Raw genomic sequence first — 25,166 nt, 5'->3', positions numbered from 1 at the left:
CGCACCGAGTCCCAGCAAACTCACTGATCACAGCCCCGGGGGTGCAGAGAGCCGGCCCCTGTTGTGACACAGGACCAGGCCGGCCGCCCGCAGGGACTGGCTGCCGGGAAGGGATGCGGAGCAGCCTCTTGGCCCCTGTTCAGGGAGTTCCCAGCTCAGGGTTCGAGGCTGGGGGAACGACTCACTGGATACCTGCCCCGGCTGAGTGGGAGGCTGCCCCTGCCTGGCACAGGCAGACCTGGGCCCCGTGACCCCTGCGTGCGACCCCCAGGCCTGGCTCCAACCTGGGGACTGTGACTGAACTCCAGCGCCGGCCAGCGAGAGTGCCTGGCACCTGTGCTCTGGGACCCACACGGGTGCCCATTAACTACTGGCTGAGATCCAGCCCCCCATGGGCTGGGCCCTGGTGATGCAGGGACTGACTCTCCCCCCAGGACGTAGGGCTGGTCTCCAGGAGAACGCTGCAGCCGTGTAAGCGGCTCCGGGCGGTTCAGTCAGTCGGGGCCTGTTTAACGCTGGCCGTGTAAACTCGCACCGCGGGTCACACCAGCACAACTCTCCATGTGGACACGCCAAAGCCCAGGAGCATGGAACTGTCAGCAGCAAGGGGGGGCTGGGGACAGGGCTGACAGGGGTGGTGGGTAAAAGGGGTCCAGCCCAGGACCCCCCCAAACATCTGTGCACTGGGGGTGCAATGGGCGGAGATGGGGACCAGGGCCCCAAATGTCTCTGGACAGGCCTGGCTAGGGGACAGTCTGCTTCGTGGGGTCCCTACCACAGGAGAGCAGAATGACCCATGTGCTCAGCCCCTGCCGGCGGAAACCATCCCTGCGCCTCAGAGACCTCACCCCAGCATCCAGCGCCCGCAGAGTAACCGGTGCCCAGGGGAGGCTGCTGGGAGAAATAGCTCCATGCCCAGGAACGGGGGTGAGGAGCTGGGGTTAGACGCTCTGGGGAGATTGTGCACATCTGGCACAGTGCTCCGGCACCACGTGATGAGACAGAGACTAGACTGAGATACCTGCAAGCAGGGCCGGCCCTAGCGATTTTGCCACCCCAAGAAGCAAAAAAAAAAAAAGCCGCGATTGCGATCGGCGGCAGCTCTACCGCCGCTTCATTCTATGGCGGCAATTCGGCGGCAGGTCCTTCGCTGCAAGAGGGAGTCACGGCCCCGCCGCCGAATTGCCGCAGAACTGCTGGACGTGCCACCCCCCTCTTCATTGGCCGCCCCAGGCACCTGCTTGTTATGCTGGTGCCTGGAGCCAGCCCTGCCTGCAGGGACTTAGACTCCGCTGTCTTTCCAGTTCAGAGCAGTGGGGTGTCTCTGCCCCCCTGGCCGCATGCAGGGATTATGGATAAAAGCGGCTCTGTATGTGCCCCAGGAAACCAGCACTCCTGCCCCTTTGTCCCACAAGGTTCCCTGTCCCGGCTGCCCCCTGAGCCCTGCTCGGTGCGGGTCCCTGGGAAGACACGTAGCTGGCGCTGGATTCTCGCTGGGCGCTGCTCATCGGAGGATGCTGGAGAGACTGAACCACGGCAGGGGCTGAATCCTGAACTTTCGGTGGAAGCAGCGGTGCGTGGGGCAGTTTGTTCTCTCCCCTCCGAGCTGTTGGGAGGTGTCTCTCTCTCCCCAGCTCTGGCCGTGGTGCGACTGCAGGACGGCTCATGCACCGCCCTGTCTCTGTTGGGAAGGGGCCACCTGGAGAGAGGAACAGAACGGGAATGAGGCCCCTGCCTGGGACCCTGTGAATACACCAGGCTCAGTCCCCGCGAGCTTAAACTCCCCACGCTGCCCAGACCCTGCCGTCTACAGAACAGACCCTGCTGGAGACGGGGAGAAAACTCCCCATGACCTCACCCAGGTGTCAGGTTCTGGGGGCGTCGTTAACCAGAGGCCCTGACCCCCCCCCCCCCAGCAGGAGAGTCAGTGACAGGGGCAGTCGGAGGCCGGGGGGCTCCATGTGGTTCTGTGACACCCCGTCCGTCTCAGCCCCGATCCCCAGGGCCGGCGCGTTGTCCCAGCAGGAATTATTTCCCCAGCTTGGAGCGAGCTCCCCCCTGCCTGACCTCCCCTGGCCGAGCGCCAGGCCCTGAGCGTGGGGCTATGTGATGCTGTGACGAAGTGGGACTGTTCTTAATAAGAAGAACAGGAGTACTTGTGGCACCTTAGAGACTAACAAATTTATTAGAGCATAAGCTTTCGTGGACTACAGCCCACTTCTTCCGATGCATATAGAATGGCTGTTCTTAATGTTTCCTCTGAATACTGTGTGTGTGCCTCAGTTTCCCCAATGCATTTCTTAAGTCTCTAGGTGGTGGGGAAAGGCCAGTGTGCATAAATCACTGACACTCTGTCTCCCTGGCAACAAATGGCCGGGGCCCTTCCCTCCCTGCAAGGAAATAGCTAAAGGTGAACAAAGAGATCAGGTGACCTCCTGGCCCTGGAAAGAGACAAAGCCCAGAGGAGGAGGGGCTGGAGGGGGTTTCAGGTTGGAGCTGGCTGCGAATGTGGAGTGAGGGCAGAGGTGGGTGTCTGGCCCTCTGAACCCCATAATGGACCCGGCCGAGGGGTCCGGTTCTCTGGACCCACAAGCTCTGTTTTAGACCGTGTTCCTGTCATCGAATAAACCCCTGTGTTACTGGCTGTCTGAGAGTCACGTCTGACTGTGAAGTGGGGGGTGCAGGACCCTCTGGCTCCCCCAGGACCCCACCGGGGCGGACTCGCTGTGGGAAGCGCACGGAGGGGCATATGCTGAATGCTCCCAGGAGAGACCCAGGAGGTGAAGCCGTGTGAGCGTCTTGTCCTGGAGACAGTCTGCTCCGAGGGAGAGGAGGCTCCCCAGAGTCCTGACTGGCTTTGTGGGGAGCAGTTCCAGAGCATCGCCCAGGGACTCCGTGACAGATGCCCTCAGAGCTGGGGCGACTCCCCACTGCCCCAGAGGGGAGGGGAGCCAGACGTGGGCTTGTTCCCACTGGGAGACGCAGGGCTGTGCGAGGCCTGACCCAGAAGTGGGGAGCAGGGGGAGGGAACAAGGAGCTGCACCCCCCACTCTGCCCATCCCCCACCACAATGAGAGCCCCGGAGACAGCTGCAGCCCCTTCACTCACAGGAGCGTGGGGCTGCAGCCCCTCAAAGGGAGTGGGGGGAGGTGGGGCTGCCCCCCGATGGCACATGGCCCTGGCTGGCAGGGAGAGGGGAGGGACTGCACCGTCCCCAGGGGTGAGGGACTGAGCACCCAGCCCCTGCACTCACTGGGGCTCCAGCGTGGGGGACACGTGGGGGTCAGTGAGGGGCTGATGGGGCCAGAACGGCTCCGATTTCACGGGCTGTGTTCGGCCGTTTTCCTTCACCCCCGGAATGGACGAGACGCTCCAGTGACCAGAGATTTCAGACAGAGACACTGACCCGTCACCTGCAGCTCCCGGCTGCGTCTCTCCAGGGGGGTCCATAGGGCGACGTGTCCCACCCGGCAGACGTACTCGGCCCCCTGGTCTCTCTGCACCGAGGGGGTGAAGCTGAGTCTCGTCTCCTGCTGGAAGCTTTTCCCGTCCTGTGTGCGGGGAGCTCCGGGCTCGATTCTGTACTCGGCAGAGCCCTGCAGGGGAACAGCAGCCCCGGCCCCCCGGCCCCTCCTGAGCCAGGTCACGCTCAGCTCCTTGGGGTAGAACCCAGATATTTGGCAGCTCAGCGTAACCTTCTTCCCAGGGGCCAGGACCTGTGGCCGGGAGATCTCGCCGAGAACTGGAGCCTGTGGGAATAGAACATGTGGAAATTGCACATCATAGTTACAGCACCTGGAGATCTGACACACGCCGCCCGTCACCATCTGGTCTGACCTGGCCCCGTGTCCCCAGCAGCCTCTGCCAGGCCCTCCCCTCACCCAGCGAGAGCTCCCTGCCGCTGTGGGGAGGCCAGAGCCCTTTAAATCCCGCCCGCAGCTCCGGCGCCTGGGCTGGGGCCGGGATTTAAAGGGCTCGGAGCTCCCTGCCGCAGCGGGAGCTCTGGGCCCTTTAAATCTCGGCCCCAGTCTGGCAGGGCTCGGGGCTCCCCACAGCCACGGGAGCTTCAGGCCCTTTAATTTGCCATGGAGCCCCGGGGGCTCCCAGCCACCTCTGCACCTGGGAGTCCTGGGTTGATTTAAAGGCCCTGGGGCTCCCAGCCATAGCCGATGCCCCAGGGCCTTTAAATCTTGAGAGGCCCCGCCTCTTCCGGATGAGGCCACGCCCCCCTCAGGACTCCAGCAGTACCAGTAAGTCCTATAAGTTACTTTCACCCCTGGTGGGGTTACAACTGCCCTGCCAGTGGGGTCAGTCAGTGTGTTGAGGTCACAACCCCACTGCCTGCAGGCGTTACGCAACCTACTTCCCTGCACACACAAACGAGCCAGACTGCTCCAGTCACCAGCGAGCTCAGATGTGGCACCAGAGGGTCAGAGGAGCCCAGGGTCAAGTTCCCCAGCGCTAGGTACAAACACGCCGAGCTCTCCTGTGAATCTCGCCACTGACTCTGGTGCCTAAACGGGAGCTGAGCTATTTGGAAAAGGGGCCTTGGAAACTGACCTTCCACGCGCAGCTCCCGGCTGCGTCTCTCCAGGGGGGTCCCTAGGGCAACGTGTCCCACCCGGCAGACGTACTCAGCCCCCTGGTCTCTCTGCACCGAGGGGGTGAAGCTGAGTCTCGTCTCCTGCTGGAAGCTTTTCCCGTCCTGTGTGCGGGGAGCTCCGGGCTCGATTCTGTACTCGGCAGAGCCCTGCAGGGGAACAGCAGCCCCAGCCCCCTGGCCCCTCCTGAGCCAGGTCACACTCAGCGCCCCGGGGAAATGCCCCGTCATGCGGCAGCTCAGGGTGATTTCCTCCCCCGCCGTCACTGACTGGGGTTGGGAGATTTCCGACACCTCCGGGGGCCGCAGGAGACCTGGGGAATTCATAGATTCATAGATTCATAGATTATAGGACTGGAAGGGACCTCGAGAGGTCATCGAGTCCAGTCCCCTGCCCGCATGGCAGGACCAAATACTGTCTAGACCATCCCTGATAGACATTTATCTAACCTACTCTTAAATATCTCCAGAGATGGAGATTCCACAACCTCCCTAGGCAATTTATTCCAGTGTTTAACCACCCTGACAGTTAGGAACTTTTTCCTAATGTCCAACCTAGACCTCCCTTGCTGCAGTTTAAACCCATTGTTTCTGGTTCTATCCTTAGAGGCTAAGGTGAACAAGTTCTCTCCCTCCTCCTTATGACACCCTTTTAGATACCTGAAAACTGCTATCATGTCCCCTCTCAGTCTTCTCTTTTCCAAACTAAACAAACCCAGTTCTTTCAGCCTTCCTTCATAGGTCATGTTCTCAAGACCTTTAATCATTCTTGTTGCTCTTCTTTGGACCCTTTCCAATTTCTCGACATCTTTTTTAAAATGCGGCGCCCAGAACTGGACACAATACTCCAGCTGAGGCCTAACCAGAGCAGAGTAGAGCGGAAGAATGACTTCTCGTGTCATGAATGAAACATCCAGAGACAGTTACAGGCCCCGCAAGGGGGAGACGGGGCCTGGTGGGGTCTGCTCCCCCCTCACTTCAGACAGGAGAGATCTGACACCTCAGTGGGGCTGTTACCCCATAAAATCACCCCCGTGTGTGACACTGCTACACCCCGTCCCATTGGTGTCTCCAGCCAGAAAGGGGGACGAGAAATATTAGCTCCCAAAGCTCCTTCACCCCTCAGGGACGCCGCGGGGGCAGCGATTCCTGCTCATTCCCCATGTGACCCCAGGGAGCCCCCCTCACCTGTATCCCCAGCTCTGATCTCTCTCTTGATTGGAGTCTCCCAGGGGCTTTGCTGAATGGACACTCGGACTCTGAGCTCCGGACGGTTCAGTCCCCGGCTGGGGATTCTCCAGACGCTGGTAGCTCTGAACGTGAGATCCGGGTTCTGGTTGATTTCTGGGGTCTCGTCTCTCCATCTCTCTGCCCCGTCCCAGCTCCACTGGATCTGGTGAATCCTCCCAGGGTAAAAGTTCTGGATCTGGACGGCAAACGGCACCTGATCCCGGGGCTCCCAGTGCGATAACACCTGGATCCCGGACACCTGCGGCAGGGCTGGCGGGACAGCAGGAGTGTCAGTGAGAGCAGGGGCTAGTAAAGGGGAGAGCTGTGTGACAAAGTGGGACTGTTCTTAATGGTTCCTCTGAATACTGTGTGGGTGCCTCAGTTTCCCCTATGCATTTCTTAAGTCTCTAGGTGGAGGGATAAAGGCCAGTGTGCATAAATCACCGACACTCTGTCTCCCTGGCAACTAATGGCCAGGGCCCTTCCCACCCCCTGCAAGGAAATAGCTAAAGGTGAACAAAGAGATCAGGTGACCTCCTGGCCCGGGAAAGGGACAAAGCAGAGGAGGAGGGGCTGGAGGGGGTTTCAGTTTGGAGCTAGCTGGGGACGGGGAGTGAGGGCAGACGTGGGTGTCTGGCTCGCTGGGCCCCAGAATGGACCTGGCTGAGAGGTCCTGTTCTCTGTACCTACAAGCTCTGGTTTAGACCATGTTCTTGTCAACTAATAAACCTCTGTGTTACTGGCTGGCTGAGAGTCACGTCTGACTGCGAAGTGGGGGTGCAGGACTCTCTGGCTCCCCCAGGACCCCACCTGGGCGGACTCGCTGTGGGAAGCGCACGGAGGGGCAGAAGATGCTGAATGCTCCAAGGTCAGACCCAGGAGGTGAAGCCGTGTGAGCTTCTTGCCCTGGAGACAGTCTGCTCCCAGAGAGGAGACTTCCCCAGAGTCCTGACTGGCTTTGTGGGGAGCAGTTCCAGAGCATCGCCCGGGGACTCTGTGACAAGCTGTAACATGTCTCTCCAGAGAACTGACTCAGGTCTCACTGGGAAAGGTGGCGGGTGGGGACAGACAGGGCTGATCTCACACGAGATGCCCAAGTCCCGGCTCTAGTATTAAATCCCACGCACCTGAACGAGGAAGCAACAGGACTGGGCAAGGAATCCTCATGGGCTCGTAATGTGCTTGTAATGGCTGAGCCCAGGGGGACCTGCTGACAGCTGACTGTAGTTCGGCTACCCACGGTGAGGAGGGGATCACCAGCTGCTCCTTAAATCCCGGGGAATCCTTCCCTCCTTGGGATAAAGGGGCAACATCCCTGCCCCTACCACCCAGGCTGCTGTGGGCAATGCTGCACACGCTGTATTTACAGCTGCACAAGGGTTTTCATTCTACACGTTTGTTAAAGTTCCTGTGAGGTTTGGCCCCCGAGGTGACTCGTGTAACGTCTGGGCAGGATCCCTGCAGCCATTTGCGCTGGGGAAGAATGAACCAGAACAAACGGATCTCTGGCCCTGGTGTGAAAAGCTCCCAGCCCCACTGACCGGAGCAGGGCTGCTGCCGAAGGTGCTGACAATCTCCCCGCGCTCCGCGTTGAGCTGAGCACAGGCTAGGACTCCAGAGAGCTGTGTGTACGGGGGGGGGGGAGCAGGAGCTCACAGGGACAGCTTGGTGGTGTATTGGCAGGGAGATGCGGGTGCTGTTTGCAGTGTGTCCGTATCTGGCCGGGCACGTCTACACAGCAGCCGGGAGGGGTCATTCCCAGCGGGGACAGACAGACGGCCTGGTGCTAAAAACAGCCGCGTGGCCGCGGGAGCTCAGGCTAGTCACCGGAGCACAGCCCTGCCTGGCCCCTGGGGGCGCACTTGGCGCTAGCCTGGCCCCCCACCCCCCGCTGTGCCCACACGGCTATTGTCAGGCGGTAGCTGGAGCAGATTGAGTGTGTGTCTGTCGACCCGGGCTGAGCATGGCGCGTCCCAGCGGCTGGGCACATCCCTTCCAGGCCCCAGGAGCTCCCCTGCGAGGTGCAAGTCTGTCACCGCCCCGGAAACGTGTTGTGGGAGCGTCAGGGGACGGCTAAGAGATGGTGGCCACCTTTGGTAAGGGCAGCCTCATTTTCACGTGGTCGGCCATCTTTCCTAAGAGCAGCCGGTCGATTCAGTGCCATTGAAACAACAGGGGACAGCAGCCATCTTTACTGTGGGCGGCCTCGCCAGTGGAAAAGGGACCGTCTCTGCTGAGGGTTTGAGTAGCTTCAACCCCATGAGCTGGTGTCAGTCCCACGGCGCGGTGTGGGGAGCAGCAGCTCTCCTGGGCAAGGGCCAGTTGTGCCCGTAAGATAAAAGACCGGGTACACCATTAATCACTTTGCTTAATTACAGCTAAATGTCTTCACCTGTCCCTTTGCCGTTAGTTTTCAGTGGGGTTTAGTCATGGCAGCGTGGGAAGGAGACAGACCCAGCTGATACTGGCAAAAGGTGTCAACGAAGGTCAGATGCTTTAGGTAAAACCTTCTCAAAGATCCCATTCCCAAACCAGATCCCAGATTTAGTAGAAATTCCCTAGAAAATTTCTCCTTTGCCCTCAGACCCTGGGCTGTGAGTTTGGGGAGGACACATTGTTCTCCTCCTGCGAAACAATGAGGGTGAGGCCCTGTCCTAAATAGAAAACTGAACCCAGTTTTAAACAGAGAGGCTGCTGCAGCCGCCCATCAATTCTCTCCAGACCTGACACCCTCTTTCCCCAGCACTGGGGGAACCTGCAAGCAGCCAACGGGCCAGTCCCCAAACGATCCAGGAACCGCCCCACGCGCTGGGAACCGGCCGGAGGAGGCTCAGCCCAAAGCAATGCTTTGTCTGGACGCTCCAAGTGCCTGAGAACAGAGACCTCCTCAGCCACAACAACCCCAGCGTCAGCGCGGCGCTGCCCGGCCCCACTCGCTCGTACCTCGCAGCTCCAGCGGCCCAGTGGATTTTACTTCAGCCTTCTTTAGGGTTTGATGTTCCACAGAACACAGGTACTTTGCCCCGTCGTCCTCGGGCAGCATGGGGGTGAAGCGGAGTTGGGACTTCACGCTGTAGGATTTCCTGTCTGAGGCGGCTGTGGGGTCTGGGGTGACAATCTTGTGGGTGTTCGGGTTGTCTAAGTGCCTGAACGCCGACTCTCCCCTTCCCCGTCGGTGCCAGGTCACTCTCAGCTCCTTGGGGTAGAACCTGGATATTTGGCAGCTCAGTGTAACCGGCTCCCTGGGGCTCAGGACCTGCGGCCGGGAGATCTCGCCCAGAACTGGAGCCTGTGGGACTAGAACATGTGGAAATTGCACGTCATAGTTACAGCACCTGGAGATCTGACACACGCCCCCCGTCGCCATCTGATCTGACCTGGCCCCGTGTCCCCAGCAGCCTCTGCCAGGCCCTCCCCTCACCCAGGGAGAGCTCCCCTGAACGACTCCTGTAACACCCACAACCTCAGAGGTGCTGGGGTTACCCGGGAGAGGGGTCAGGAGTCGGTGTGGGGCCACAACTGCCCTGACAGTGGGGGTCAGTTGAGCTCACAACCCCACTGCCTGCAGGTGTTACTGTGACAAAGTGGGACTGTTCTTAATGGTTCCTCTGAATACTGTGTGGGTGCCTCAGTTTCCCCTATGCATTTCTTAAGTCTCTAGGTGGAGGGATAAAGGCCAGTGTGCATAAATCACCGACACTCTGTCTCCCTGGCAACAAATGGCCAGAGCCCTTCCCCCTTGCAAGGGAAAAGCTAAAGGTGAACAAAGAGATCAGGTGACCTCCTGGCCCGGGAAAGGGACAAAGCAGAGGAGGAGGGGCTGGAGGGGGTTTCAGTTTGGAGCTAGCTGGGGACGGGGAGTGAGGGCAGACGTGGGTGTCTGGCTCGCTGGGCCCCAGAATGGACCCGGCTGAGAGGTCCTGTTCTCTGTACCTAGAAGCTCTGGTTTAGACCATGTTCTTGTCAACTAATAAACCTCTGTGTTACTGGCTGGCTGAGAGTCACGTCTGAGTGTGAAGTGGAGGGTGAAGAACCCTCTGGCTCCCCCAGGACCCTGCCTGGGCGGACTCGCTGTGGGAAGCGCACGGAGGGGCATATGCTGAATGCTCCCAGGAGAGACCCAGGAGGTGAAGCCGTGTGAGCTTCTTGCCCTGGAGACAGTCTGCTCCGAGGGAGAGGAGGCTCCCCAGAGTCCTGACTGGCTTTGTGGGGAGCAGTTCCAGAGCATCGCCCGGGGACTCTGTGACAAGCTGTAACATGTCTCTCCAGAGAACTGACTCAGGTCTCACTGGGAAAGGTGGCGGGTGGGGACAGACAAGGCTGATCTCACACGAGATGCCCAAGTCCCGGCTCTAGGATTAAATCCCACGCACCCAAACGAGGAAGCAACAGGACTGGGCCAGGAATCCCCATGGGCTCGTAATGTGCTTGTAATGGCTGAGCCATGGCTCCATGTCTAGTTGGCAGCCGGTTTCAAGTGGAGTGCCCCAAGGGTCGGTCCTGGGGCCGGTTTTGTTTAATATCTTTATTAATGATCTGGAGGATGGTGTGGACTGCACTCTCAGCAAGTTTGCAGATGACACTAAACTAGGAGGCGTGGTAGATACACTAGAGGGTAGGGATCGGATACAGAGGGACCTAGACAAATTAGAGGATTGGGCAGAAAAAAACCTGATGAGGTTCAACAAGGACAAGTGCAGAGTCCTGCACTTAGGACGGAAGAATCCCATGCACTGCTACAGACTAGGGACCGAATGGCTAGGTAGCAGTTCTGCTGAAAAGGACCTAGGGGTCACAGTGGACGAGAAGCTGGATATGAGTCAACAGTGTGCTCTTGTTGCCAAGAAGGCTAACGGCATTTTGGGCTGTATAAGTAGGGGCATTGCCAGCAGATCGAGGAACGTGATCGTTCCCCTTTATTCGACATTGGTGAGGCCTCATCTGGAATACTGTGTCCAGTTTTGGGCCCCACACTACAAGAAGGATGTGGAAAAATTGGAAAGAGTCCAGCGGAGGGCAACAAAAATGATTAGGGGTCTGGAGCACATGACTTATGAGGAGAGGCTGACAGAACTGGGATTGTTTAGTCTCCAGAAGAGAAGAATGAGGGGGGATTTGATAGCAGCCTTCAACTACCTGAAGGGGGGTTCCAAAGAGGATGGAGCTCGGCTGTTCTCAGTGGTGGCAGATGACAGAACAAGGAGCAATGGTCTCAAGTTGCAGTGGGGGAGGTCGAGGTTGGATATTAGGAAACACTATTTCACTAGGAGGGTGGTGAAACACTGGAATGCGTTACTTAGGGAGGTGGTGGAGTCTCCTTCCTTGGAGGTTTTTAAGGCCCGGCTTGACAAAGCCCTGGCTGGGATGATTTAGCTGGGAATTGGTCCTGCTTTGAGCAGGGGGTTGGACTAGATGACCTCTTGAGGTCCCTTCCAACTCTGATATTCTATGATTCTATGATTCTATGATTCTATGAGCCCAGGGGGACCTGCTGACAGCTGACTGTAGTTCGGCTACCCACGGTGAGGAGGGGATCACCAGCTGCTCCTTAAATCCCGGGGAATCCTTCCCTCCTTGGGATAAAGGGGCAACATCCCTGCCCTACCACCTGCCCCAGGCTGCTGTGGGCGATGCTGCACACGCTGTATTTACAGCTGCACAAGGGTTTTCATTCTACACGTTTGTTAAAGTTCCTGTGAGGTTTGGCCCCCGAGGTGACTCGTGTAACGTCTGGGCAGGAGCCCTGCAGCCATTTGCGCTGGGGAAGAATGAAACAGAACAAATGAATCTCTGGCCCTGGTGTGAAAAGCTCCCAGCCCCACTGACCGGAGCAGGGCTGCCGCCGAAGGTGCTGACAATCTCCCCGCGCTCCGCGTTGAGCTGCACTCAGGCTAGGACCCCAGAGAGCTGTGTGTATGGGGGGGGGAGGGGGGGGAGCAGGAGCTCACAGGGACAGCTTGGTGGTGTATTGGCAGGGAGATGCGGGTGCCGTTTGCAGTGTGTCCGTATCTGGCCGGGCACGTCTACACAGCAGCCAGGAGGGGTCATTCCCAGTGGGGACAGACAGACGCGCTGGTGCTAAAAACAGCCGCGTGGCCGCAGGAGCTCAGGCTAGTCACCGGAGCACAGCCCTGCCTGGCCCCTGGGGGCGCACTTGGCGCTGGCCTGGCCCCCCACCCCCCGCTGTGCCCACACGGCTATTGTCAGGCGGTAGCTGGAGCAGATTGAGTGTGTGTCTGTCGACCCGGGCTGAGCATGGCGCGTCCCAGCGGCTGGGCACACCCCTTCCAGGCCCCAGGAGCTCCCCTGCGAGGTGCAAGTCTGTCACCGCCCCGGAAACGTGTTGTGGGAGCGTCAGGGGACGGCTAAGAGATGGTGGCCACCTTTGGTAAGGGCAGCCTCATTTTCACGTGGTCGGCCATCTTTCCTAAGAGCAGCCGGTCGATTCAGTGCCATTGAAACAACAGGGGACAGCAGCCATCTTTACTGTGGGCGGCCTCGCCAGTGGAAAAGGGACCGTCTCTGCTGAGGGTTTGAGTAGCTTCAACCCCATGAGCTGGTGTCAGTCCCACGGCGCGGTGTGGGGAGCAGCAGCTTTCCTGGGCAAGGGCCAGTTGTGCCCGTAAGATCAAAGACTGGGTACACCATTAATCACTTTGCTTAATTACAGCTAAATGTCTTCACCTGTCCCTTTGCCGTTAGTTTTCAGTGGGGTTTAGTCATGGCAGCGTGGGAAGGAGACAGACCCAGCTGATACTGGCAAAAGGTGTCAACGAAGGTCAGATGCTTTAGGTAAAACCTTCTCAAAGATCCCATTCCCAAACCAGATCCCAGATTTAGTAGAAATTCCCTAGAAAATTTCTCCTTTGCCCTCAGACCCTGGGCTGTGAGTTTGGGGAGGACACATTGTTCTCCTCCTGCGAAACAATGAGGGTGAGGCCCTGTCCTAAATAGAAAACTGAACCCAGTTTTAAACAGAGAGGCTGCTGCAGCCGCCCATCAATTCTCTCCAGACCTGACACCCTCTTTCCCCAGCACTGGGGGAACCTGCAAGCAGCCAACGGGCCAGTCCCCAAACGATCCAGGAACCGCCCCACGCGCTGGGAACCGGCCGGAGGAGGCTCAGCCCAAAGCAACGCTTTGTCTGGACGCTCCAAGTGCCTGAGAGCAGAGACCTCCTCAGCCACAACAACCCCAGCGTCAGCGCGGCGCTGCCCGGCCCCACTCGCTCGTACCTCGCAGCTCCAGCGGCCCAGTGGATTTTACTTCAGCCTTCTTTAGGGTTTGATGTTCCACAGAACACAGGTACTTTGCCCCGTCGTCCTCGGGCAGCATGGGGGTGAAGCGGAGTTGGGACGTCACGCTGTAGGATTTCCTGTCTGAGGCGGCTGTGGGGTCTGGGGTGACAATCTTGTGGGTGTTCGGGTTGTCTAAGTGCCTGAACGCCGACTCTCCCCTTCCCCGTCGGTGCCAGGTCACTCTCAGCTCCTTGGGGTAGAACCTGGATATTTGGCAGCTCAGTGTAACCGGCTCCCCGGGGATCAGGACCTGTGGCCGGGAGATCTCGCTCAGAACTGGAGCCTGTGGGACTAGAACATGTGGAAATTGCACGTCATAGTTACAAGAAGAACAGGAGGACTTGTGGCACCTTAGAGACTAACAAATTTATTAGAGCATAAGCTTTCGTGGACTACAGCCCACTTCTTCGGATGCATATAGAATGGAACGTATATTGAGGAGATATATATACACACATACAGAGAGCATAAACAGGTGGGAGTTGTCTTACCACCTCTGAGAGGCCAATTAATTAAGAGAAAAAAAACTTTTGAAGTGATAATCAGTACTTGATTATCACTTCAAAAGTTTTTTTTCTCTTAATTAATTGGCCTCTCAGAGGTGGTAAGACAACTCCCACCTGTTTATGCTCTCTGTATGTGTGTATATATATCTCCTCAATATACGTTCCATTCTATATGCATCCGAAGAAGTGGGCTGTAGTCCACGAAAGCTTATGCTCTAATAAATTTGTTAGTCTCTAAGGTGCCACAAGTCCTCCTGTTCTTCTTTTTGCGGATACAGACTAACACGGCTGCTACTCTGAAACCTGTCATAGTTACAGCACCTGGCGATCTGACACACGCCCCCCGTCACCATCTGATCTGACCTGGCCCCATGTCCCCAGCAGCCTCTGCCAGGCCCTCCCCTCACCCAGGGAGAGCTGCCCTGAATGACTCCTGTGACACCCACAACCTCAGGGGTTCTGGGGTTACCCGGGAGAGGGGTCAGGAGTCGGTGTGGGGCCACAACTGCCCTGACAGTGGGGGTCAGTTGAGCTCACAACCCCACTGCCTGCAGGTGTTACTGTGACAAAGTGGGACTGTTCTTAATGTTTCCTCTGAATAATGTGTGGGTCCCTCAGTTTCCCCTATGCATTTCTTAAGTCTCTAGGGGGTGAGATTGTTGCAGAGCAAAGGGCCAGTGCACATAAATGGCCGGCACTCTGTCTCCTGGCAACTGATGGCCGGGGCCCTTCCCCCCTGCAAGGGGATAGTTAAAGGTGTTTGGAGAACAAAGAGATCAGGTGACCTCCTGTCCAGGGAAAGAGACAAAGCCGAGAAGGAGGGGCTGGAGGGGGGTTCAGTTTGGAGCTGGCTGGGGACATGGAGTGAGGGCAGACGTGTGTGTCTGGCTCACTGCCCCCGAAGATGGACCTGACTGAGGGGTCCGGTTCGCTGTACCTACAAGCTCTGTTTTAGACTGTGCTCCTGTTGTCTAATAAACCTGTTTTACTGCCTGGCCGAGAGTCACATCTGACTGCAAAGTGGGGTGCAGGACCCTCTGGCTTCCCCAGGACCCCACCGGGGCGGACTCGCTGTGGGAAGCGCACGGAGGGGCAGATGCTGAATGCTCCAAGGTCAGACCCAGGAGGTGAAGCCGTGTGAGCTTCTTGCCCTGGAGATAGTCTGCTCCGAGGGAGAGGAGGCTCCCCAGAGTCCTGACTGGCTTTGTGGGGAGCAGTTCCAGAGCATCGCCCGGGGACTCCGTGATAGTTACGCAAACCCACTTCCCTGCACACACAAACGAACCAGACTGCTCCAGTCAACAGCGAGCTCAGATAAGGCACCAGAGGGTCAGAGGAGCCCAGGGCCACGTTCCCCAGCGCTCAGTACAAACACACCGAGCTCTCCTGTGAATCTCGCCACTTACTCTGGTGCCTAAATGGGAGCTGAGCTCTTTGGAAAAGCGGGGCCTTGGAAACTGACCTTCCACCTGCAGCTCCCGGCTGCGTCTCTCCAGGGGGGTCTGTAGGGCGACGTGTCCCACCCGGCAGACGTACTCGGCCTCCTGGTCTCTCTGCACCGAGGGGGTGAAGCTGAGTCTCGTCTCCTGCTGGAAGCTTTTCCCGTCCTGTGTGCGGGGAGCTCCGGGCTTGATTCTGTACTCGGCAGAGCCCTGCAGGGGAACAGCAGCCCCGGCCCCCCGGCCCCTCCTGAGCCAGGTCACACTCAGCGCCCCGGGGAAATGCCCCGTCATGCGGCAGCTCAGGGTGATTTCCTCCCCCGCCGTCACTGACTCCGGTTGGGAGATTTCCGACACCTCCGGGGGCCGCAGGAGACCTGGGGAATGAAACATCCAGAGACAGTTACAGGCCCCGTAAGGGGGAGACGGGGCCTGGTGGGGGCTGCTCCCCCCTCCCTTCAGACAGGAGAGATCTGACCCCTCAGTGGGGCTGTTACCCCAAAAACCACCCCCGTGTGTGACACTGTTACACCGCAACCCATCGGCGTCTCCAGCCGGAAAGGGGGATGAGGAATATTAGCTCCCAAAGCTCCTTCATCCCTCAGGGACCCCGTGGGGGGCAGCGATTCCTGCTCATTCCCCGTCTGACCCAGGGAGCCCCCCTCACCTGTGTCCTCAGCTCTGATCTCTCTCTCGATCGGGGGCTCCCGGGGGCTTTGCTGAACGGACACTTGGACTCTGATCTCCGGACGGTTCAGTTCCCGGCTGGGGATTCTCCAGATGCTGGTAGCACTGAACATGAGATCCGGGTTCTGGCTGATTTCTGGGGTCTCGTCTCTCCTGCTCTCTGCCCCGTCCCAGCTCCACTGGATCCGGTGAATCTCCCTGGGGTAAAAGTTCTGGATCTGGACGGCAAACGGCACCTCCCCCGGGGGCTCCCAGTGCGGTAACACCTGGATCCCGGACACCTGCGGCCGGACTGGGGGGATAGCAGTGAGAATGGGACTGGGGTTTTAGCCCAAGCCAGGATCCCCTTGTCACGGAGTGTGGGGGAGTCAGGGCCCTGCACCCCTCTTCCTGCAATTCACCATGACTCTCAGCCAGCCAGTAAAACAGAAGGTTTATTGGACAATAGGAAGGCAGTCTACAGCAGAGCTTGTAGGTACAACCAGGACCTCTCAATCAAGTCCTTCTGGGGGGTTCAGGGAGCTTAGACCCCAGCTTGGGGTTCCCTGCGTTGCACCACCCAGCCCAAACTGAAACTAAACACTCCCCCAGCAGCTCTCTCCCCCCTCCCCTCTGCCCCTCCTCTCCTTTGTTCCGTCTCCCGGGCAGAAGGTGTCACTTCCCCCACCCCGCTTCCTGGCTCATGTTACAGCTCAGGTATCTCCCTGCAAGGGCAGTCCCTAATCCCCAATGTAACTCCCCTGCTCCGTCACACCCCTGCAGGTGAACCCCCTTCCTAAAGATTTAATCTGCACTGTCTGCCTGGTTCACCCTCCTTATAACTGCTGGAGACCCTGCGACGTGCTCAGTGACATACGGGTGTGACGGAGCCTGTGTGTGGAGGCAGGGTCTGAGCCAGCTCTGCTCTGCCAGCTGGCGATGAACTGGGCATGAGACCCCAGGAGTGAGCTGCATTTCCACACACACCCCTACTCTGCCACAGCGATCCGATTGGGCTGCTGTGGGTTAAAATTCACTTTAGTCTGTGCTGTGGGGCAATGAAGTGTTCTCAGGCTGATTGTGTGAGTACAGGGCAGCAGAACTGTGCATAATGTGTCCTAATGGGGACAGGGGACACCCTGACAGGACCCACTCTGTGAGGGGAGAGAAATATGCTGAATGGAAGGGAAAGACTTGGGGGAGTTGAATCAGAGTAGCGGGATTTGAAGGCAGAGCCGTAACAAGGAATTTTTGCACCCGAGGCAAGGGCCGGCTCCAGGCTCTTCGGTGGCAATTTGGCGGCGGGTCCCTCAGTCCCTTTTGGAGGGAAGGACCGGCTGCCGAACTTCCGCCGAAGAATGAATGAAGCGGCGGCGGTAGAGCTGCCGCCGAAGCACCACCGATCACGGCTTTTTTTTTTCTCCGCCCCGCTTGGGTGGTAGAGCAGTGCCCCTCTGCTTTGCGCGCCCGAGGCAAGTGCCTCACTCGCCTCGCCCTTGTTACGGCACTGTTAGAAGTTTTTGACCTGTTTGCTCCATTTTTGAAGCTAGAACTGATGTGACGGAGTCGTGGTTCATTCCCGCTGTACTTGGCATCTGCCGATCACTGCAGCTGAACACGGAGCGCTGGGCTAGGGGAAGAAACCTCAGAACAGGGGGCAGAGGCAGAGGATCCACTCAACCAGCCCCCCAGGGGTAGGAGCAACCCCACCCTGGACGCTGGGATGTTGCTGCTCTTGGACAACTAACCGTGAGTGGGGTGCCGTGGAGAAACAGGGGGAGCAGCATGTTACAGGGACATCCACCCTTTACATTTAACATTCCCTCAGTTTCCCGCCTTTGCAAAGGGCACTGCCCAGCAAACTGGGGGGGTGGGTGTTTGTTTAGGGGTTTGCAGGCTTTGGAATCATTGTTGTGGTGTTTTCCCAAATGAATGCTGACTCCCCTCTCCCTTGTAACGAGGGTTTGTTTGTCAGACCCTCTCAGTGCTTGCGAGTGGGGGAATATTCTCTCATAGAGGCACCTAGGGGTGGGGTTTGATTTTCCTGGATTCCTGGGTGGGGCCTGGAGCTGGTTCTGTGTTGTGCTGTTTTACTGATAAAGCAACCGTAGCTAATCGATGGCTGAAACGCGCTTAACCTGGGGGGATGGTGCTGGGGTGGGAACACGCCTTCCCCAGGCAGGATACAGCCCAGGCTGGGGTTTCCTGCCTGTGTCCTGAGCTGTGACCAGAGCCCTCGGCCCCCAGGACTGGCAGATACAGACACCTGCACCGGGGCCCTGTGGCTGTTTATCCCGGCCGGAGGCTGCTGGGGTCAGTGCTGGGATCCCCCCACATTAACCAGAGACCGTCCCCCAGAGCGGACACAACGTACCTGCCCTGCACTGGCTGGTCCCGGGTTGGGAACCCTGCACAGGGGTCAGGAGTGACTGAGCCAGACCCGAACTCCCGGGTTACCTAGGGAGGTGGTGGAATCTCCTTCTGTGACGAAATGGGACTGTTCTTACTGTTTCCTCTGAATACTGTGTGGGTGCCTCAGTTTCTGATGGACACTCTGTCTCCTAGCAACTAATGGCCAGGCCCTTCCCCCCTGCAAGGGGTTGCTAAAGGTGTGGGAGAACAAAGAGATCGGGTGACCTCCTGGCCCGGGAAAGGAACAAAGCAGAGAAGGAGGGGCTGGAGTGGGTTTCAGTTTGGAGCTAGCTGGGGACTGGAAGGGAGGGCAGACGTGGGTGCCTGGCTCGCTGGGCCCCAGAATGGACCCGGCTGAGGGGTCTTGTTTGCTGTACCTACAAGCTCTGGTTTAGACCGTGTTCCTGTCGTCTAATAAACCTCTGTTTTACTGGCTGGCTGAGAGTCACGTCTGACTGAGAAGTGGGGGGTGCAGGACCCTGTAGCTTCCCCAGGACCCCGCCTGGGCGGACTCGCTGTGGAAAGCGCACGGAGGGGCATATGCTGAATGCTCCCAGGAGAGACCCAGGAGGTGAAGCCGTGTGAGCTTCTTGCCCTGAAGACAGTCTGCTCCGAGGGAGAGGAGGCTCCCCAGAGTCCTGCCTGGCTTTGTGGGGAGCAGTTCCAGAGCATCGCCCGGGGACTCTGTGACAGTTGATCCTGCTTTGAGCAGGGGGTGGGACTAGGGTGACCAGGTGTCCCGATTTTATAGGGACAGTCCCGATTTTTGGGTCCTTTTCTTATATAGGCTCCTATTACCCCCCACCCGCTGTCCTGATTTTTCACACGTGCTGTCTGGTCACCCTAGGTGGGACTAGATACCTCCTGAGGTCCCTCCCAACCCTGATATTCTATGATTCTATGATTCTCTGACAGCCCATCGGCTGCTGGATTCCTGGGCACTCCCTGGACTCTGCTTGGCTCGGGGGAGGGGTCCTAGCAACACATCACAGCCCTGGGGACACTCACCCCACGGCCGGATCTCCCCGGACTCTCGCTGCTCTCGGATCCCTCTGGCCTCGTGGTGGAAGCTGCACCTGACCCGGGCCCCGTCGTCCTGCACCGTGGGGGTGAAGCTCAGGGAGGCCATGAGGCAGGTCTCTGATCTCTCCTGTGTCGCTCTCCAGCGCTGGGGCTGGGGGTGTAACAGCGGCTGGTGGTCAGGCCCCTCCCCGGCCTCACTGACCCCGTCAGTCCCGATCACCGTCCTGTCCTGTCCGTGTATCCGCTCCCACGTCACAGCCGTGTCCTTCGGGAACTTCCCCTCCATGGAGCAACTCAGGGTCACCTCCTGTCCCAGGGGACACCACTCTGGTCCCAGCACCTCGGAGATGGAGTAGGGGGCTCCCCTGCCTGGTACCTTGCAGACGGAGTAGGGAACTTTCCCATCAGTGCTGGTGGGGGCACAGCGGCCTAGGCAGAGAGGGAAGGTGAATAGCATCGACAAGGCACAGACTCAGTGGCTAATGGACTCTCCCCGACCCGCTGCTCCCTCGGGGGTCCTGTGGCCCCCCTGTGGTGGCGAATGGATCCGCCCCCTCCCCCCAGTGGCTCATGGCATCGGCAGTTACCTTTCCATCGGCACCAGAAGTAAGTGGCTAACGCTGTCGTCACCGTGGCCAGTGTTACCGAGATCCCCAGCACTGCTGTGAGCGCCGTGGTGGAACCATGCGCCTCTGCATGGGGAGGAGACGGAGACAGGGTCAGACCTCGCCCCGTACCGCCCCTCGCCCCCGACCTTCACAGCCCTCTCCTGCGGCTGCAGAGCTGGTTCCAGCACACGGCAAGGACACGCACAACCCCCGGCCTGCGGGTCACTCCTTGGAGCTGTTTGTGGCGGGCCCTTGGCTCCGGCCCGGGTTGTACATTACCATGGTTACCGTACCCCGACGCAGCAGCAGTGCAGACTGTGCCACGTTCCTGACCACTCAGCCCTGCTGTACCGAGTCCTCCCTTCAGCACCTGGTGTTTCACGGGGTCTCCAGCCCAGACTCACCTGTGACAGCCAGGGGGAACTCCTCCCTCAGGGGCTGGGCCAGAGCCGCGTGGCTGACGCGGCAGGAGAAGATGCTGCCGGAGTCGCTCTCGATGGGGGTGAACATGTAAATTGCAGTGAGGTTAAAGGTCCCGTCCGGGTTCCTCTGGGGGGCAGAGCGGGTGGCGTCAGTCAGAACCCGCCCGTCTCTCAGCCACGTGACAGTGACATCCCCGGGGTAGAATCCCCACACGTGGCAGGAGAAGAAGGTCTCTGTATTTCTTACGGCCGATTGCCTGGGAACAGAGATTCTCGGAGGAGCTGAAAATGCGGAAGAGGCAAATATTATGGGTCTAATAGAAATTCACCGAGTGTCTGTCTAACCTAGCACAACGCCCCAGTGCTGACAATACTGTGCCCAATAGGTCCTCCGGGTCCTCTCAGATCCGGCCCATCTGCATCTGTAGTATGGACAATCCCAGTCTGGGCCCCGTTCTTACAGGAGACACGGCCAGTTCCAGCAGGGCCCCATCTCGCCGTCTGTCGGGCTGCTGGAGGTCTCCCATCACTGGGTTCCCAGCGCTGCGCCATCGCCCTGAGGGTGGGCCTGTCCCGGTTAGTCTGTGCCCCGGGAGTTGGTGCCTTTCGTCTGCGCTTTGGGGCTGGAGCAGAGCTGGCCCGTGTCTGGGCAACGCCAATGGTTTGTGCCCAGGCCGCGGACCCCCCGCGTCCCCCCTTGTCTGCACGGATGGCTTGGGGGAGATCTCCCACCTTTGCCCCCGTCCTGCTGCGGCAGTGGGTGGGAGCTGCTGTCTGGAGGCCGTGCTCAGATCACGTGCCGTTGGGCTCTCTGACCCTGCACAAAGCTCGTCTACACACGGGTTAAAGTGCCGTGGGCCGGCCCACACGGGCGCTCCCTTTGCTGTGGGTGCCCATGGAGCCGCACCGGTGTTACAGCAGTGATGGGAGATGGCTCTGTAACGGCCAGTGAGGACAGGGCCTGAGCCAAGCGGAGCGGGTCTCCCTCGCGGGCGCCCTCGTCTGAGCTGGCTGCAGTGGGGCGGAGCTGGTCTCCGCTCTGCCTCTCAGGGAAGCTGCTGGGGGCAGAGAAAGCTGCACTCACCTCCAATAACCAGGGGGAACTCCTCGCGCAGGGGCTGGGCCAGAGCCGCGTGGCTGACTTGGCAGGAGAAGTTGCTGCCGGAGTCGCTCGCAGTGGGGGTGAAGGTGTAGGTCAGGGTGAGGTTAAAGGTCCCGTCCGGGTTCGTCTGGGGGGCAGAGCGGGTGGTGTCGGGCAGAACCCGCCCGTCTCTCAGCCACGTGACGGTGACGTCCCCGGGGTAGAATCCCCACACGTGGCAGGGGAAGGAGGTCGCTGCGTTTAACACTCCTGCTTTCCGGGGGGTGGAGAGTCTGGGAGCAGCTGGAATGAGAACACGACGCCCAGAGTTTAACTCACTACAAATACATGATATGGAAAAACTCCAGGACTTCAGCCTCCCACCCGGCCAGAAAGTTGCAGCAAACTCACCCGTCACCTGCAGCTCCAGCTGCTTCTCCTCCTTGTCGGGCGTGTAGATGACGGTGCTGGTGTATCTGCCTCCGTCCCGCACGGCCACTTGGCGCAGCAGCAGGGAGCAGTTCCCCCTGCTCAGCTCCTCGGGGAAAAGCTCTGATCCCTGCTGGTAGATTTTCTGTTCTCTGACGTACTCGGCCACCCTGTGGCCCCCCAGAGACCAGGCCAGGTAGAACTTAGTGATCTCAAAGCGCTCCGTGACGGTGAAGGTGCAGGGCAGCTGTACGTCGGAGCCCAGCGCAGCCCTCACCGGGGAGGGGCCCACAGACAGGACCAGCTGGGAATCTGGAGAGGAGGTGGGGAGAGAGTTAGGCAGGGAGACGGGGCTGGGTGTGGGAAGTGACAGCTCCAATGATGTGCAACAAATAAATGTCAGGTTAATTGCTGGGTGCACCCTGCCGTGTCTGGGCTCTCAGACCCCGTCCTCCCCTTGTTCTCGCTGGGATTCTCCCCCATTCTCGCCAGCTCCTGTCACTCTGGGGCATTCACACGGGCTCAGGACAGACTCAGCGGCTGAGGCCGGGCAGAGCCCGGCAAATCGTGGAGCAGGTCCTCAAGGAATCAATTCTGAAGCACTTGGAGGAGAGGAAAGTGATCAGGAACAGTCAGCATGGATTCACCAAAGGTAAGTCATGCCTGACCAACCTGATAGCCTTCTATGAGGAGATAACTGGTTCTGTGGATATGGGGAAAGCGGTGGATGTGATTTATCTTGACTTTAGCAAAGCTTTTGATACGGTCTCCCACAGTATTCTTGCCAGCAAGTTAAAGAAGTATGGGCTGGATGAATGAACTATAAGGTGGATAGAAAGCTGGCTAGATCGTCGGGCTCAGCGGGTAGTGATCAATGGCTCCATGTCTAGTTGGCAGCTGGCATCAAGCGGAGTGCCACAAGGGTCGGTCCTGGGGTCGGTTTTGTTCAACATCTTTATCAATGGTCTGGATGACGGGATGGATTGCACCGTCAGCAAGTTCGCAGATGACACTAAGCTGGGGGGAGAGGTAGATACGCTCAAGGGTAGGGATAGGATACAGAGGGACCTAGGCAAATTAGAGGATTGGGCCAAAAGAAATCTGATGAGGTTCAACAAGGACAAGTGCAGAGTCCTGCACTTAGGACGGAAGAATCCCATGCACTGCTACAGACTAGGGACCAAATGGCTAGGTAGCAGTTCTGCAGAAAAGGACCTAGGGGTTACAGTGGACGAGAAGCTGGATATGAGTTGACAGTGTGCCCTTGTTGCCAAGAAGGCTAACGGCATTTTGGGCTGTATAAGTAGGGGCATTGCCAGCAGATCGAGGGACGTGATCGTTCCCCTCTATTCGATATTGGTGAGGCCTCATCTGGAGTACTGTGTCCAGTTTTGGGCCCCACACTACAAGAATGATGTGGAAATTTGGAAAGAGTCCAGCGGAGGGCAGCAAAAATGATTAGGGGTCTGGAGCACATGATTTATGAGGAGAGGCTGAGGGAACTGGGATTGTTTAGTCAGCAGAAGAGACGAGTGAGGGGGGAGTTGATAGCAGCCTTCAACTACCTGAAAGGGGGTTCCAAAGAGGATGGATCTAGACTGTTCTCAGTGGTACCAGATGACGGAACAAGGAGTAATGGTCTCAAGTTGCAGTGGGAGAGGTCTAGGTTGGATATTAGGAAACACTATTTCACTAGGAGGGTGGTGAAGCACTGGAATGCGTTACCTAGGGAGGTGATGGAGTCTCCTTCCTTGGAGGTTTTTAAGGCCCGGCTTGACAAAGCCCTGGCTGGGATGATTTAGTTGGGGATTGGTCCTGCTTTGAGCAGGGGGTTGGACTAGATAACCTCCTGAGGTCCCTTCCAACCCTGATCTTCTGTGACTGACCAACCTGTCCCCAGGCCCTGTCCCCGGGACTTTACTTTGCCGGGGAGTCCCAGAGCCCTGCCCTGCCCTCCCCCAGGACATCAGGGGATCTGTACTTGGCAACCCCAAGGATGAGGAGGGAACAAGGAGACCCCCCCAGACCCATGGTCCCCACCCTTCATCCCCCCAGAGTCGCCATCTCTGGGGCTGGTAGGAGAGCCCTTCACTCCCCATGGGTCACACGGGCTAGAACTGGAAAAACAGGTAACAAGTGCAGGTGAGAATTCATTGGTGTTTGCGCAGCACCGCGCCTGTCAGCACTGCCAGGCCGGCCTGTGGTGAGAGCAACTCCAGGTCTTCCCCCCCCCCGCGACTCCTGCCAGGGCTGAGATCCCGCCCCGCCCCGAGCATTCCAGGGGGTCTGTACTTACCGGCCACCCCAAGGAAGAGAAGGGGGATGAGGAGACTCCCCAGCCCCATGGTCCCTGCCCTCCATCCCCACAGAGTCGCCATCTTCTCCGGGGCTGGCAGGGCCCTCAGCAAATTCCCTTTCACTTTCCACGGATCACAGGGAGGGGCTGTAACAACGTGCAAAGTGCAAGGATCAGGAGTTCTGATGTCGCTGGGTGAGGCTCAGACACACCTGCCCAGCGCTGGCACCAACGTGCTCTCTGGGACAGTCTCTGCCCCCCTCAGACACCGTCAAAGACTGGCTCAGAGGTGGCACCCACCTGGTGCTGACAGGGAGCCGTTCACTGCTGCACAGACCCACAGCCGGACAGCAGTCCCCACTCCCAGCGCTCTGGGGTGAATCAGCTCTGGGTGCCCTGTGCCGGCCGCTCCCCCCACCTGGCATTCAGACCAGAGGGGGGAACGGGGCCTGATCCACCCCTCCCAGGTACCTGTGGCCTGGGACCCCCAGGTCTGCGGGGGGGTGGGGGGCTGTACTGAGACTCAGGCAGTAACTCCCCAGCTGTCTGTGAGCTGGGGCGGGGGGGCTGGGATATGGAGCTGCCCTGATGGCATCATGGCCCAGCCCCTGTAGGGCCAGCTGGGATACTCAGTCCCTCTGCTCCCCGCCCCCCAGTGCCCCCAGGCCCAGCTGGCTCCTGTGAGAGCAGCGTTGGGAGGCACCAGGCTGTGAGCGCAGCTTGGTAACCCTCAGCCCCTCTTCCCTGGACCTCTCTCCCTTGGCTGTTCGTTACTAACGCCGTGTCAGAATTTCCTCTGCATGAAAGACACCTGGGGCGGGATGTTCAAGATGCGCCCACGTGACGTCCCAGGGACACTCCTGCTCTTTAGTCTTTACAAAAAGCCACCTTTAATCTAACAAAATCTAACAGTGAATTTTATGTTCGGGGCCCTGTGGATTCCACAGCTGTGGGATCTGCCAGAGAATCCAGCTCTTGTTACAGGCGTGTGGCCGGGATCTGAGATTTCAGTGGAGGGATTGACGTTCTCAGCACTTAGGGTGGCAAAGAACACATTAAAATCTGAACCACATGTAAATGATGCAGCAATGCTGCCTGAGTCTGCAGAGAGCCTGGCTCAGTTGCTCCGAGAGGGGGAACTGCCCCCTGGATCGGG

At 58.6% G+C, this 25,166-nt stretch overlaps 1 protein-coding gene across 1 annotated transcript; it reads right to left on the bottom strand.

Moving 5' to 3' along the window:
* On the bottom strand, positions 1–24,093 carry LOC128835473 (uncharacterized). The gene is made up of 13 exons (XM_054024983.1): positions 24,011–24,093; positions 21,697–22,026; positions 21,289–21,588; positions 20,187–20,486; positions 19,762–19,866; positions 19,160–19,603; positions 15,741–16,052; positions 15,097–15,450; positions 8,774–9,127; positions 5,789–6,100; positions 4,561–4,914; positions 3,407–3,749; positions 1–1,699 (listed from the first exon to the last, which is right to left on the bottom strand). The coding sequence occupies exons 1-13, from the start codon at positions 24,090–24,092 to the stop codon at positions 1,306–1,308; spliced, it is 3,984 nt and encodes a 1,327-aa protein (XP_053880958.1). The 5' UTR covers position 24,093; the 3' UTR covers positions 1–1,305.
* Positions 24,094–25,166: the final 1,073 nt, after the last annotated feature.

The sequence above is a fragment of the Malaclemys terrapin genome, chromosome 4 (genome assembly GCF_027887155.1).
Source record: "Malaclemys terrapin pileata isolate rMalTer1 chromosome 4, rMalTer1.hap1, whole genome shotgun sequence".
NCBI lineage: Eukaryota > Metazoa > Chordata > Testudines > Emydidae > Malaclemys > Malaclemys terrapin.
The sequence above is the reverse complement of the archived record's forward strand: the minus strand, read 5'-3'. Positions and strand labels throughout refer to the sequence as shown.

What these genes read in the sequence shown, in the direction of transcription:
- LOC128835473 (XM_054024983.1), bottom strand. Translation starts at nt 24,092, where the DNA reads ATGGCGACTCTGTGGGGATGGAGGGCAGGGACCATGGGGCTGGGGAGT. An exon ending in GCTGGAGCTGCAGGTGACGG is followed by an intron (nt 21,589 to 21,696) that starts GTGAGTTTGCTG and finishes TTCTCATTCCAG; the next exon opens with CTGCTCCCAGACTCTCCACC. An exon ending in TGGGCCGCTGGAGCTGCGAG is followed by an intron (nt 6,101 to 8,773) that starts GTACGAGCGAGT and finishes CTGTCCCGCCAG; the next exon opens with CCCTGCCGCAGGTGTCCGGG.